This window comes from Dipodomys ordii, unplaced genomic scaffold, assembly GCF_000151885.1.
Source record: "Dipodomys ordii isolate 6190 unplaced genomic scaffold, Dord_2.0 Scaffold78, whole genome shotgun sequence".
NCBI lineage: Eukaryota > Metazoa > Chordata > Mammalia > Rodentia > Heteromyidae > Dipodomys > Dipodomys ordii.
Genome location: NW_012267294.1, coordinates 5323445 through 5338411, shown reverse-complemented (window position 1 = coordinate 5338411; position 14967 = coordinate 5323445). Strand labels below are relative to the sequence as shown.

General features: G+C 41.5%; 1 protein-coding gene across 1 annotated transcript in view; it reads right to left on the bottom strand.

Moving 5' to 3' along the window:
- Nucleotides 1-14174, bottom strand: part of Hipk1 (homeodomain interacting protein kinase 1) — a 51345-nt gene extending 37171 nt beyond the window's left edge. Inside the window, exons 1-2 of the mRNA XM_013024626.1 lie at nt 13099-14174; nt 890-1013 (exon numbers count right to left, since the gene is read on the bottom strand). Of these exons, the coding sequence (XP_012880080.1) occupies nt 890-1013; nt 13099-14174 (1200 nt within the window). The remainder of the gene's footprint in view (nt 1-889; nt 1014-13098) is intronic.
- Nucleotides 14175-14967: the final 793 nt, after the last annotated feature.

Sequence of the window (14967 nt, the reverse complement as noted above, 5' to 3'; positions counted from 1 at the left end):
AAAAAGAAAAAAAGCCAGAAGTGGCGCTGTGGCTCAAGTGGTAGAGCGCTAGCCTTGAGCTGAAGAGCTGAGGGACAGTGCTCAGGCCCAGAGTTCAGGCACAGCTAACGAACCAAAAAAAAAAAAAAAACAAAAAAACCACAAATGAAGCTTAGGGATGATACCAGGCCCTGAGTTCAAGACTGGCAATAATAATAATAATATTTAGCTTGTGTATGTGAGCATATCTACATGTGCACACTAATACTAGGGTTCTAACTAAGGGCCCTGTGTACTCAGGGCCCCCTCCTTTTTTTTGGCCAATGCTGGAGCTTGAACTCAGAGCCTGGGCTCTGTCCCTGAGACTCTCTGTGTTCAAGGCTAATGCTCTACCACTTGAGCCATAGTACCACTTCCAGCTTTTTCTGAGTAGTTTATTAAAGATGAGTCTCATTGACTTTCCTGTCTGGGCTAGCTTCAAACTGTGATGCTCAGATCTCAGCCTCCTTAGTAGCTAGGATTACAAGGGGTGAGCCACCAGCACCCAGCTTTTACTTATCTCTTATTTCCACCTTCTTGGTAGTTAATTGAAGAGTCTTGTGGACATTCCTCTGCCTGGGCTGGCTGTGAACCATGATACTCAGACCTCAGCCTCATAGGTAGCAAGGATTATTGGTATGAGCCACTGGGAACTGGCTAATTTTTAGGTATATGTGTATTTGTATTATATATTATGTTATTGTAGTAAATGTAAAATATGATATACCTAATTTTTCTAACAATTTCAAGGCTGTGAAGTTCAGTATTTTCCAAACCATTGCAATTCTAAAAAAAAATAATAATCTATTCAGACCCATGCACTTTAATTAAGTCCATGTTGTTCAAGGGGTCATTACATACATACTCATACCTGGTCATATTCTGAAGCACCAGGATAAAGAGGCCATCCCAGAAATAGCTCGGCTATTACACAGCCCAGGGACCACATATCGATAGCTTCACAAAATGGCAATCCAAGAATAATTTCAGGGGCTCTAGCAAAAATAAAAACATCAGGCAAAAATAAACATTATTTGAGGGAATTAACTATGTTAAAGTATTGATTGAAGTTATTTAGTAAAACTACAGTACATTTAGTTAATAAAACTGAGAACAATCTTTGGTATATAATAGTCACCCAAAACCCTTGGAGCCAGATGTGCTTTAGAACTCAGGATTTTGTTAATTATAGGGGAATAATATACACTCTTAGATGTCCAATAATCAAACATATTCACATTTCTGAAACAGAACACTCAGCAGGATTATTAGTTAGATAAATAAAGACCTGAAGCTGGGCACCAGTGGCTCATACCTGTACTCTTAGCTATTCAGGAGCTGAGATCTGAGGATTGTGGTTCAAAACCAGCCCAGACAGAAAAGTCCCCATGAGATTCTTATCTCTAATTAACCACTCAAAAACTGGAAGTGGAGCTATGGGTTCAAAGTGGTAGAGTGCTAGTCTTAAGCAAAAGAGCTCAAGGATAGCACCCAGGCCCTAAGTTCAAGCCTCACAGCGGACAAAAGAAGAAGAGGAAGAAGAAGAGGAGGAAAAGGAGGAGGAGGAGGAAAAAGAAGAAGGAGGAGAAAAAAGAAGGAAGAGGAGGAGGAGGAGGAAGGAGAAGGAAGACCTGAAATAACCTTACAGTGGCTTAAGTCAGGTTTACCAACAAATGAGTACACCAAATATGGGAAATACTTTTCAGTTCTGAGAGCTTTCTGAATACTGGAATCACAGATAAAGGATCATTCTAGGGGGCTAGGAAGGTGGCTTAGTGGTAAAGCACTTGCCTCGCATGCATGAGGCCCTGGGTTCGATTCCTTAGCACCACATAAGCAAAAAGAAAAAAGCCGGAAGTGGCGTTGTGGCTCAAGTGGTAGAGTGCTAGCTTTGAGCTGAAGAGCTGAGGGACAGTGCCCAGGCCCAGAGTTCAGGCCCCAAGACCAGACCAAAAAAAAAAAAAGGATCATTCTAGGGATGGCCTGGCAAGCACTGTACCACTGTACTTTGCCCTTTGGTGTCTTACTTTGTTTCTGAGGCAGAGTCTCAACTAAACCATCCTCTTGCCTCTGTTACCAATTTTTAGTGTGCCACATCACACCAAGCCTGCTTTAAAATTATTTTTAAAATATCAACTAAATGGCATGGCCAATATCCTTTGTGATGAAAATGTTTTGAAGGCATATGGTGGTTGATGACAGACTCTATATCTAGCCTGTCTAGGTTTGAATCCTACTCCATCATTTAATAGCTTCAGGTATTTAACTTGATCTCTCTGTGCCTCAGGTCCCTCATTTATACCATAAAGAGTACCTATCATCCAGGGTTGTTGTAAAGTCTATATAAATCAGTATTTTAAAGCTTTTCACCCACTGTCTAACACACACTAAACATTTTATTTATTTATTTATTTATTTTTTTGCTCTGTCATGGGGCTTTAACTCAGGGCCTAGATGCTGTCCTGAGCTTTTTCTTCTCAAGGCTAATGCTCTACCACTTTGAGCCAGGGCTCCACTTCCAGTTCTCTGGTGGTTAATTGGAACTATGAGTCTCAAGGACTTTCCAGCCTGGGAGAGCTTCCAGCTGAAATCCTCAGATCTCACGAGGCCTCCTGGGTAGGATCACAGGCATGAGCCAGCCACCAGTGTCCAGCAAACATTACCTTAACTTAATGTTAGACACAATAACTGTTATTATCATTATTATATTATCATTTTTTAAATCTTGGAACTTTGTCCTTTTGTGAATATGCATTTCCACTAAAGCTTCAAGTAAGAAATATAACGCTAAGGAAAGTTAAAGAAGGTAATCCATAAACTAAAAGCCTTTCAAACATAAATGCATCCAAAATAAATTATTCTCACTTATAATAAAGGAAAGTAAAGCAAAGAGAGGCTAATTTGCCCAAAATCACAGTGAGTAAACTGCAAAGCAAGGATCTGAATTGGCAATCTGATTCCACAATTAAGTATTAGACTATCTGTCAATGAATACAAATTATATGTATAACTAATAAATCTAATAGGCATGTATGGTATATTTTCACGTGGGCATTTCTCAAAGAAATTTTCTCTTAAGAAACTTTCTCTTAAGAAAAAAATGGGTTCAAAAGGGAATGGCAGGGGTGAGGATACAGTTCAGTGGTATGAGTGCTTTGTATGAGCACAGCTCTGATACCTATTCAACAACACAGAGAGAGAGGATGAGAAAGGAAAAAGCAACACCAAAAACAGTAACATTATTAATACCCGGAACAGTGTTTATTACAATGCTGCGCATTGTTCTAAGTTCTTTATAAACATTGCTCAATTAATCCTTATATTCTTTTAAAAGTAGCTATCATTTGTATGTCATCAATTCTAAGCTGTATTTTTTTGTACTTTAACATTTCTGAAATGTTAAGATCTTTACAAATATGGTATATTTTAATGGCAATGCTTTTTATTTTCTGAATTGAAATTCTTGCATATGATGATTTATTTTAGCTCAATGGTAATAGTTTTACTTTCTTAAGGGTATATACTGTTTCAATAGCATCTTAGATTCTGAGACAAAAGCATTACCTGCATGTTTCCATTTGACAAAGAACTTAAGAGGAAGCTACCCTATACTAAAGCAGAACCCAGGTCTGAATTTTACCATTTTCTCAAAATTTCCTTTCCTTCTTAGAAGTCAGGGAATTTGGATCTGTGAGGACATGGCTAGATTCCCTCATTTAACAGGAGGAAAACTGGAAAAAGCAGATCTCTCTATAAAGAAATCATCTAAATGGGTCTGACACAGAGCCTTGCCTAGCACACTTTTGTTTCAAATACCACATGCCTATTATGTTGTGTGTGTATGTATGTTAGGACTGAGAGTTGAATGAACATGGAGAAATAAAATAAAAATACTTACCCTTATGGATATCCTCCCATGTAATTTTGTATTAATAGCCCTTGGAAAACAGGATAGATGAGGAACTCCATGGGGTCTAAAAGCTAATACTTACAATGAAATAACTGAAAACTCAGGCTGTTCAGATTACAATGAAATAACAGAAAACTCAGGCTGTTCAGATTTATTCTATTTGACAATTAAGGGAGAATTAGTATCACCAGTTTTAATAGCATTTGATAAAAACTGTGGTTTTGTTCACCAAGGAAAACAACCTTCAAAAGTAATAAGCCAGGCCCTAGTGGGAGACTCATGCTTATAATCCTAGCTACTCCAGAGGCTGAGAAGTGAGGATTGTGGTTCCAAGACAGCCCAGGCAGGAAAGTCCAAGAGATTCTTATCTCCAATTAACCACCAAAAAGCAGGAACTGGTAGTTAGCAGAGCTCTTGCCTTGAGTGAAAAAGCTAAAAGACAGCAACCAGGACTGGCACAAACAAAAACAAAGAGTGATAGGAATTGTTTTTCTTATTTGGTTTCATCTTGTTTCTGGAATAACAAAAGCAAGCAAAAGCCAGGAGCCACTCCTATAATCGTAGCTATTCTTGGGGCTAAAATCTAAGCATCACAGTTTGAAGCCAGCCCAGGCAGGAAAGTCCATGAGATTCTTATCTCCAATTAACAATCAGAAAACCAGAAGTGGCTCCTGTGCCAAAATTATCAAAGTATTAAACATATAATGAAGCTGTTCATTGGGTTCATGAGGGCTTTTTCTTCCTTAGGACCTGACTCTAGGAACAAGACTAAAGCTTTTATTTTTTCTCCCTTACAGAACATGCAAACATCATTATAGACCTGGGAATGTGACTTAGTGGTTGAGTGCTTGCCTGGCATGCAGGAAACCCTGGGTTCAATTCCTCAGTACCACATGAACAGAAAAGGCTGGAAGTGGCACTGTGGCTTAAGTAATAGAGCGCTAGCCTTGAGCAAAAGCAGCTCAGGGGCAGTGCTTAAGCCCTGAGTTCAAGACCTAGAACTGGCAAAAGAAAAAACATCATTATAGCATCATTAAACTCTACATTAAGATGTAAGTCTTGAACACAATTGGGCCTCTGTTATTTCTTAATTCCTTAACATAAACCTAAGCAGGAGTGGGGCACAGCTCAGTGCTAGAGTATGTGCTTAGCATGAATGAGCCCCTAGACTTGATCTCAGTACCCGCACCTGCTAAGCAGGCCCTCTTCCCCTGATGTACACCTCTAGAGCTGATTTTTGTTTGTTAATTTTGAGATAAGGTTTCACTACCTGTCCAGGCAGATGATGGAGCACGATTCCATTAGGATTCCTGCATTGCCAGAATAATACACAGGCACCACTGTATCCAGCTCTTGGTTAAGAACAGGTTTTGAGGACGTTTCTGCCTGGGCTGACCTCAAACTACAATCATTATAACCTCCATTCCCAAACAGCTAGAGTTACAAGTGTGAGCCAATAGTACCAGGCAAAAAACCCCACAAAAACAAAAAACTCTAGTTCTACTCCATCTGGACAAAATGAAGGTTGAGTTAGATATTACTCTATAGGTCCCTTTTCATCTCTAGCATTCTAACAACTGGGAAGTTGTTAAACTTAACACAGGAAAACTTAAACACTTAAACACAGGAAAACAACAGCTAAAAAAAAATATGGCAGTATCCACTTCAGTAGGAAAATGGCATTACTTGCTATTCTGACCATTGTGAATCTCTTCATTAAAGATACATCCCATCCTTAAAGAAAAACACTAAACAGGTTCTAATTGTTATAGCTCAGTAGAAGAAACAGCCTTTTGCCTTCTCAACCTTTACTTTGTAGTAAAAAGCTCCTCCAAGGTAATAAAGATTTATTTATGCTCTGAAACTGAAAGCCAGATGAGGTTGGGATCACTTACCAAAACAAATCATTCTCACACACATGGTTTCTTACTTCCCATCTCAAAGGCCATCAAACCCACTTACAAGACTAGAGGCCTTATATACATATATATAAACTCCAACTTTTTGCTTTGGTGGCTTTGGTCAAATATAGTTTCCTCCCCCTTTTATTTATTTATTTTTGGTTAGTCATGGGGCTTGAACTCTGGGCCTGGGCGCTGTCCCTCAGCTCTTCAGCTCAAGGCTAACGCTCTACCATTTGAGCCACTGCACTACTTCCGGTTTTCTGGGTGGTTTATTGGAGATAAGAGTCTCACTGACTTTCCTGCCTTGGCTGGCTTTTGAACTGAGATCCTCAGATCCCAGCCTCCTGAATAGCTAGAATTACAGGTATGAGGCACCCGGCTCTTCACTTTTTTGTAATAACTAGGATAATCTTAGCAGATGAGCAGAATAGCTCAATAGCTATGAACATATGACCATATAAAATGATGCTAAGTGAAACGAACTCCAAGACAAGGATACAAGAGGTTTTTCTTTGTTGTTTTTAATGTACTACATGATTTCTTTTTTCTTTTGTGTTTTCCTCCTATGGTTTATCCCCTGTTGTCACTGTATTTGATTTTGGTACCCTGGGTATTATATATGTTTATCTGAATTAGGGAAGGGGAACAACAAAATGGTGAGACAAAGGACAAGGGGGGAACCTATGCAACAATGACACAAGACAGTATGTTGGAAATGATCTGTACAACTTGGGGGGGGGTGAGGGGGAGGGAAAGTGGGAGAAAAATGAAGGAGGGGTTAACAAATTCCACAAGAAATGTAATCACTACCTTACTTATATAACTGTAACCCCTCTGTACATCATCTTGACTATTAATTTTTTTAAAAAGAAATTAAGATTGTGGCTGGGAATGTGGCTCAGTGGTAGAGTACGCCTAGCATGCATGAAGCCTTCAGTTGGATTCCTTAGGACCACGTAAACAAAAAAAGCTTGAAGTGGCACTGTGGCTCAAGTGGTAGAGTGCTAGCCTTGAGCAAAAGAAGCTCTGGGACAGCGCCCAGGCCCTGAGTTCAGGCCACAGGACTGGCCAAAAAAAAATTAGATTGTCTAAGGTAAAGGCAAGCTATGCTTTCCTTCTGGAGATTTTGTCCTTTCATAAATAACCAAGTTATCTCATCTTGAAATAAAGGCTAGAGAGTTGACTCAGAATGGAAAAGTACTAAGTATAAGTATGGCAAAGCTTGTTGTCTGAAATCAAGTCCCAGAGACAACTTTGTTAGAGTGAGTTCACATTTACGGTGAGCCAGAGAATAAATTACCTTATTTTTCCCATTGTCTGAATCATCTAGCTATGCCCAGGGCCAGTGTAATGACAGTATGACATATTTCTGCCACTTGATGGCATTTTGTTATGTCACCAGCCAATGCAAACTAAAAGTCTACTTGTAGGGCCAAAAAGCTAGACTAGCCCCAAAGATTTCAGAAGTTTCTGAAAGATAAGTATGTGAGAATCTAATGGATTGTAACAGGCAATCATGCAATATGAAAGAGGCTTTAAGAAGACCATGGAGGGGCTGGGAAGGAGGTTCAGCGGAAGAGTGCTTGCCTTGCATGCATGAAGCCCTGGGTTCAATTCTCAGCACCACGTAAACATCAAAAGCCCGAAGTGGTGCTGTGGCTCAAGTGGTAGAGCACTAGCTTTCAGCTGAAGAGCTGAGGGACAGAGCCCAGGCCCAGAGTTCAGGCCTCATGACAAAAAAAAAAAAAAAAAAACCCATGGATAAAACTAGTGAAAAAGAATGTCTCAGCTTGCTGGGTGCCAGTGGTTCATGCCTGCCACCCCAGCTACTAGGAGGCTGATATCTGAGCATTGTGGTTCAAAGCCAGCCCAGGCAGGGTAGTCAGTGAGATTCTTATCTCCAATTAACCACTTAGAAAAACCAGAAGTGGTGGTGTGGCTCAAGTGATGTTCGCCTTGAGCTGAAGAGCTGAGGGACAGTGCCCAGGTCCAAAGTTCAAGCCCCAAGACTGACCCCCCACACACACACACCAAAAAAAAAAAGAATGTCTGAGCTTCTATTCCATCTGCTTTAGCTCATTATCAGCCATTACTGTAACCCCACAGAATATCCATGTTAAACCCTAAACAAAGTCATGCCAGAACTTCAGTATACAGTCATTTGTAGTTAACAACTACACTGGATTGAGTTACAAGGACCTTTGTGGGAAAAGTTAAAAAAAATTGAAAACCTTGTTTTCTATAAAAACAAAAGCAGTGGCTCATGCCTGTAATACTAGTTGCTTAGGAGACTAAGTCTGAGTATCATAGTTCAAAGCCAGTCAGGGCAGGAAAGTCTGTAAAACCCTTAACTCTAATCAATCATCAAAAAGCTGGAAGTAGACCTGTGACTTAAGTGCTAGAATGCTAGTCATGAGTAAAACAGCTCTGGGACAGCACCATGGGGTACCCCCCCCCCCGCCAAATTACTCAGATGATAGTTTAAATTAAAAGGATTAGGAAAAAATACAAAGATCAGCAACCTAACACTGAAAATTATCCAAGTGAATTACATAGTAGAGAAAGCTAAACAGCCAGGAACTCTCAAATCATTTAGCCTTTAAGCGGAAATTCCATCAAAAATGCTCTCATAAAAAGCATATCCTGGGCTGGGAAGGTGGCTCAGTGGTAGAGTGCTCGTCTTGCATGCATGAGGCCCTGGGTTCGATTCCTCAGCACCACATAAGCAGAAAAAGCCAGGAGTGGGTGCTGTGGCTCAAGTGGTAGAGCACTAGCCTTGAGCTGAAGAGCTGAGGGATAGCGCCCAGGCCCAGAGTGCAGGCCTCTCGACTGACCCCCCCCCAAAAAAAATATCCTTTTTGGTTCTAACTTTTTCAGTCTTAAATTTTCCTATCTTTGAAGACACACAAATAGTTAAAGATTATCTCATACAAACATCTTGTATCTTTTTTGGTTCTCCTTTTTTTCAGTTTTAAGTCATTCTATTCATATCTTTGAAGACACACAAATAGTTAAAGAACACCTACAGGCACCAAATAGATTCAAATAGATCTAAGTCCTCACACTTCAGTTATGACCTGCTTCTTAACTCCCAGGTGCTCAGCAGAACTGAGTGCAGCAGTAGTGTTTGGGTTATTTGCCCTGTATGTGTGGTTAGTGCATTTGTATTATATGCTTAAAGTTTGCTTAAAAGCAAATGTAGGAGCCCAGACCACTGGCTCACACCTGCAATCCTAGCTGCTCAGGAGGCTGAGATCTGAAGATAATGGCTCAAAGCCAGATTGAGCAGGAAAATCTATGAGAGTCTTACCTCCAATTAACCACCAAAAAGCCAGAAGTGGCTCAAGTGATAGAGTGCTAGCCTTGAGCAAAAGAAGCTCAGGGACAGTGCCAGACCCTGAGTTCAAACCCCAGAACCAGCATACATACACAAAAAAGCACAAATGTAGAAATAGAGGTGTGTTCAAGTGCTACAGTATTAGCCTCCCCCCCCACCCACACACACATTCCTGGGGCTTTAACTGAGGGCTTGGGCACTGTCCCTCAGCTGCTTTTGCTCAAGGCCTCAAGGCTAGCACTCTACCACTTGAGCCACAGTGCCACCTCCAGCCTTTTGTTTATATGGTACTGAGGAATCGAACCCAGGGCTTTATGTGTGCCAGGCAAGCATTCTACCAGTAGGCCATCTTTCCAGCCCTAGAACACCAGCCTTGGGTAGAAAGCCAAAAAAGAGAACCTGAGGCCCTGAGTTCAAGTATCACCACTAAATAAATAAATAAGGGGGATGTAGTTCAGGAGTGGATTTTTTGCCTAGCATGTGCAAAGCCCTGGGTTCTATCTCCTGTATTATGCAAACAAAACAAATACCATAACAAAAATAAATAAGCAATCATATACTCTGATCAATAAGCACTGGACACTTAGATTATCTAGCTGTCGTGTTAAACTGCAACCCCCTTGTAAAACCTTCTCAAGTTCAGAAGATAAAAAAGGGAAATATCATTGTAAAAAAATTTATTGTGAGGGGAAACAAAGGAGGAGGTTACAATGCTTGATAAGAAATGTACTCATCATCTTGCCCATGTAATTGTAACCCCTCTGTACAGTATTTTCACAATAAAAAAATATTTTAAAAAATTTATTGTGAAAATGTCACAATAAAACCTCTTCATACAGAGTGGCACTGATTAAGATGCATTGTACTCATAACCTGACACACAGAATTGTAACCTTTTCACACAATTTTACTCAATAAAAAACTTATATAACTAAGTATGCAAATAAAAAACACAAATGTAGTTGTAATCTAAATCTCCTAGGACATAAATGAATTTTTAGAAGGTGCAAAACCTCAAAATTAGCCAAGGCTGCCTATAGCAGAATGAAACCAGAAACCATAGGCTTTCAGTTTCAATGCAAACAATGTCAGTTTTATAAAAAGATTTTTAAAAATGAAGATGGATCAAAACATTTAAGATCATTAGAAGTTCAATACACTATCCATAGGCAAAACAATTTACAGATTCAATATTAATCCTATCAAAGTTCCATGCTTTTTACGAAGAAAAAGAAAATATCCCAAGATTCAAATGAAACTTCAAATAAAGTTCTTTCTAAAACTTATTAGTAATCAGAGAAACATCACACTAGCATAAAGACCAACATATAAGTCTAATAGAACAGGACAGAGTCCAGAATTAACCCATAAATACTGGGTCAAATGATTTCAACAAGGGTGCCAAGATCATTCAATAAGGAAATGACAGTCAGCCAATGGTGCCTGAAGAGCTTGAGTCACAAGCAAAAGAATTTTTTTGGTTGGTCATGGGGCTTGATCTCTGGGCCTGGGTGCTGTCCCTCAGCTCTTCGGCTCAAGGCTAGCGCTCTACCACTTGAGCCACAGTGCCATTTCTCCAGTTTTGGAGTCTCATGGACTTTCTGCCAGGTCTGGCTTTGAACTGTAATCCTCAGATCTCAGCCTCCTGAGTAGCTAGGATGACAGGCAGGAGCCTGTGCCTAACAACTTTAAAATTCTTTTTTGTCTTTTTTTTTTGGGGGGGGGGGTCCAGTAGTGGGCCTGAACTCTGGGCGTGGGTGCTATCCCTCAGCTCTTCAGCTCAAGGCTAGCGCTTTTCCTTTTTGCTTATGTGGTGCTGGGGAATCGAACCCAGGGCCTCAAGCATGCAAGGCAAGTGCTCTACCACTGAGCCACATTCCCAGCCCGGACTTTAAAATTCTTAAAAGAAATCATTCCAATGGATTTGGCAATGATTATCTTGGTTATGATGCCAAAAGCATACGCAAAAACAAAAAATACAGACAACTAGATTCAAAGTTTGTCACATCAAGCTGAGAACCAGAGGTTCACATCTGTAATCCTAGCCAATCAGAAGGCTGAGTTATCTGAGGATCACAGTTCAAAAGCCAGATATTATCTCCAATTTACTAGCAAAAAATGGAGCTATGGCTCAAGTGGTAGAGAACTAGTTTCAAGCATAAAAGTTCAGAGACAGGGGCTGGGAAGGTGGCTCAGTGGTAGAGTGCTTACTTTGTATGCATGAGGCCCTGGGTTCAATTCCCCAGCACCACATAAGCAAAAAGGAAAAAAGCTGAAAGTGGCACTGTGGCTCAAGTGGTAGAGCACTAGCCTTGAGCTGAAGAGCTGAGGAACAGCACCCAGGTCCAGAGTCCAAGCCCCATGACCGGACCCAAAAACAAAAACAAAAAGCCTGTAATCCTAGCTACCCAGGAGGCTGAGATCTAAGGATTGTGGTTCAAAGCCAGCCCAGGCAGCACAATCCAGAAGACTCATCTCCAATTAACCACCAGAAAGCCAGAAGTGGCGCTGTGGCTTAAGTGGTAAGAGTGCTAGCCTTGAGCTGAAGAGCTGAAGGATAGCATCCAGGCCCAGAGTTCAAGCCTCATGAAAGACAAAAAAAAAAAAAAAAAAGGAAGAAAAGAAAATAATCATCTAACAATTCTCATTAGTATAGAAGAAAAATATAAAAAATAAAATGCTGCTGGAGTTAAATCTAAGAGTATTTCCAAGCTACTTTACCTGCCAAGAATGAACTTGGAATGGAGCTTTAAAAAAAAAAAGCAGCATATGCTCAAACTCATTATAAATAAGTAAATATCGTTATATTTTGAAATGTCCTTAAAAATAGAAAAACTTGAGTACAATAATGGTAGCAAATAAATAAATACATGTCTGCAAATTCAAATAGTAACAACCTTCACAATCAGACTGAGCTTATTTTTCCAGTGCTAAGTAAGGAATGCCACATATACTAAGTTGGGTCTCACCTATAATCCTAGCTTCTTAGGAGGTGGAGATCAGGAAGATCAGAGTTCAAGGCCCACCTAAAGAAAAAGTCTGAGAATCCGGGTGCCGGTAGCTCATGCCTGTAATCCCAGCTACTCAAGTCCGTGAGACTCTTATCTCCAATAAACCACTAGAAAACCAGAAGTGGTGCTGTGGCTCAAGTGGTAGGGCACTTGTCTTGAGCTGAAGAGCTCAGGGACTGTGCCCAAGCCCAGAGTTCAGGCCCCATGACTGACCAAAAAAAAAAAAAAAAGAAAAAGTCTGAGAGACTACCTACTATATCAACCAATAAAAATCTGGGCATGGTAGCTGCACATGAGCCACAGTGGCCACTTCCAGTTTTTTCTTATCTCCATTTAACCAGCCAAGAGTGGGAAGCTGAAGTGTGGCTCAAGTAGTAACCAGCCTTGAAGGGAAAAGTCAAGTCTCAAGAGTTCAAGGGAGAACGTGGGGTGCAAGCCCCAGTACCAGCACAAATAAATACATAGAGCCAGGCACCAGTGGCCCACACCTGTAATCCTAGCTACTCAGGAGGCTGAGATCTGAGGATCACGGTTCAATGCCAGCCTGGGCAAGAAAGTCTGTGAGACTCATCTCGAATAAACTACTCAGAAAAAGCTGGAAGTGGCACTATGGCTCAAATGAGAGCTAGCCTTGAGCACAGAGAGGCTCAGGGACAGAGCCCAGGCCTGAAGTTCAAGCCCAAGGACCAGGGAGGAAAAAAAAACACACACAAAAAAAAGCAAAAACAAACAAAAAATAAATAGAATAAAAAAGCAAAAGAGAATAGGCCTAAGTGTTAGAAGACCTGCCTAGCAAGGGCAAGCAGGTCTTCCAGTAAACCACAATACTTCCCCCAATCTTTTTTGTGGTCTTACAAATTTTAAATGTAAGGACAGACCCCCAGCCTAGCATATGTTTTTTCAATATTTTCCACTTGCCTGTAGTAGCGTGACTGAAGGTAAGTTGAACACACAGCTTTGGAAACGTGACTAGCAGAACCAAAGTCAATGACCTTTACTCGGTAGGGTTGGCGAACTGGATCGACCAGCATTATGTTTTCAGGCTTAAGGTCAGCGTGAATCAGACCCAGACTCTTGAGTTTCATCAAGGCGGTGGCCACCTGCTGCAAGATGGGTCTGATGTACTTGAGTGGCAGTGGGCTAAACTTGTTCTGCTTTAGAAAGTCATACAGGTTCTGCTCCAACATCTCAAACACAAGGCAGGTGTGATTCTTATGCTGAAAGCACTCATAAGAACGAACAAAATTATACTCGTCAGCATTCTCACTGCTTAGGCGGGAGAGGATGCTCACTTCAATCTGCCCTTGTCTGGCATAGGAGGGGTGGTTCTTCAGGATTTTAATAGCCACAATTTCCTTGGTGCTCCGCTTCCAGCACTTTGCCACCTGACCAAACGTCCCCCGGCCGAGGAACTCCAAGACTTCATAGCTGTTGGTCATAGAGCAAAGGATCTCATGCTGGACAAGCTGGTAATCCCCTTCCCCACTGGAACTGCTCGTTTTGGTGGTCACAGTGGTGGTCGTGGCAGCAGCACCCACCACGGTTCTGTTTTGCAGCATGAGAGGGGGGTGTTCTTCTATGATCTGCACGCTACCGTTGCTGTCAACTTCCTCACTTTTTCTTTTCAATCCACATTTTTGATATGGCTCAAGCAGAGAAACGTTGCTTCTGTGACTCAGGGTCTGGCTGCTTTGGAAGGTGGATGGAGCGGCACTGCCTGAGCTGTCAGCGGCTGTTACCACAATGTGCTCTACGGTGGGTGCTGGGAGGAGGAGACCCTGGTCGTAAGCAGGAATACTGAAATTTGCTACCTGGCTTGAGGAGCTAGCTTGCCCTTGTGTGGCTGGGAGGGCTTTGCTGTGGGTGTAATACTTGTCGCTGCTGCTCTGTCCTGAGACATCCCAGCCAGAGGGTTCTATTTTCAGCTTCTTCGCACTGCAGAAGGCACTCGACGACACTGATGGGGGGGAAAACACCTGCAGCTGTGATGCCATACCTACACAGAGAGAGAAAGATGAGCCAGACCACAGGAAGAAAAGACGTTCTCCCAATCATGAATAGCGTCCAACAACGTACTACATGAACCAAACCCAAAAGTGTTCAGGAATATTATATTTGAAAAGGACGACTCATAAAAACTGGCAAAAGAAAGTAACCAGGTTGGTGACAAGGGTGGAGAGAATCCTCTGAAGAACTTCAGAAAGTTGCTTTATATGAAGAAAACCTCACTAGTAGCTCACACCTGTAATTGTGGCCACTCAGGAAGTTAAGATCTGGAAAGCCAGCCTGGGCAGGAAAGTTCATGGGACTCCTGTTTCCAATTAACCAGCAAAAAAGACAGAAGTGGAGGTGTGGCTTGAGTGATAAAGAATGCCAGCCTTGAGCAAAAAAGCTCCGGGACAGCACCTAGGCCTGGAGTTCAAGCCCCAAGACCAGCACCAAAAAATAAAATAGAAAGAGGAAAAGGCTGAGCCTGGTGATGAATTCCTGTCAGCCTCCCACAAGGCCTGTACTACACAACAAATTCAAGCCCATCTGTTCTCCATTGTGATAATCTATCTCAGCAGGGGGGAAAAATTACCAGGCACAGGTGGCTCACACCTGTAATCCTAGTCACTCAGAAGGCTGAGATCTGAGGATTGCAGTTTGAAGCCAGCCTGAGCAGGAAAATCTGTGAGACTCCTATCTCCAATTAAGTACCAAAAACACAGAAATGGAGCTGTGGCTCAAATGGTAGAGTACTAGCTTTGAGCACAAAAGCTCAGGGACAGCACCCATGCGCTGAGC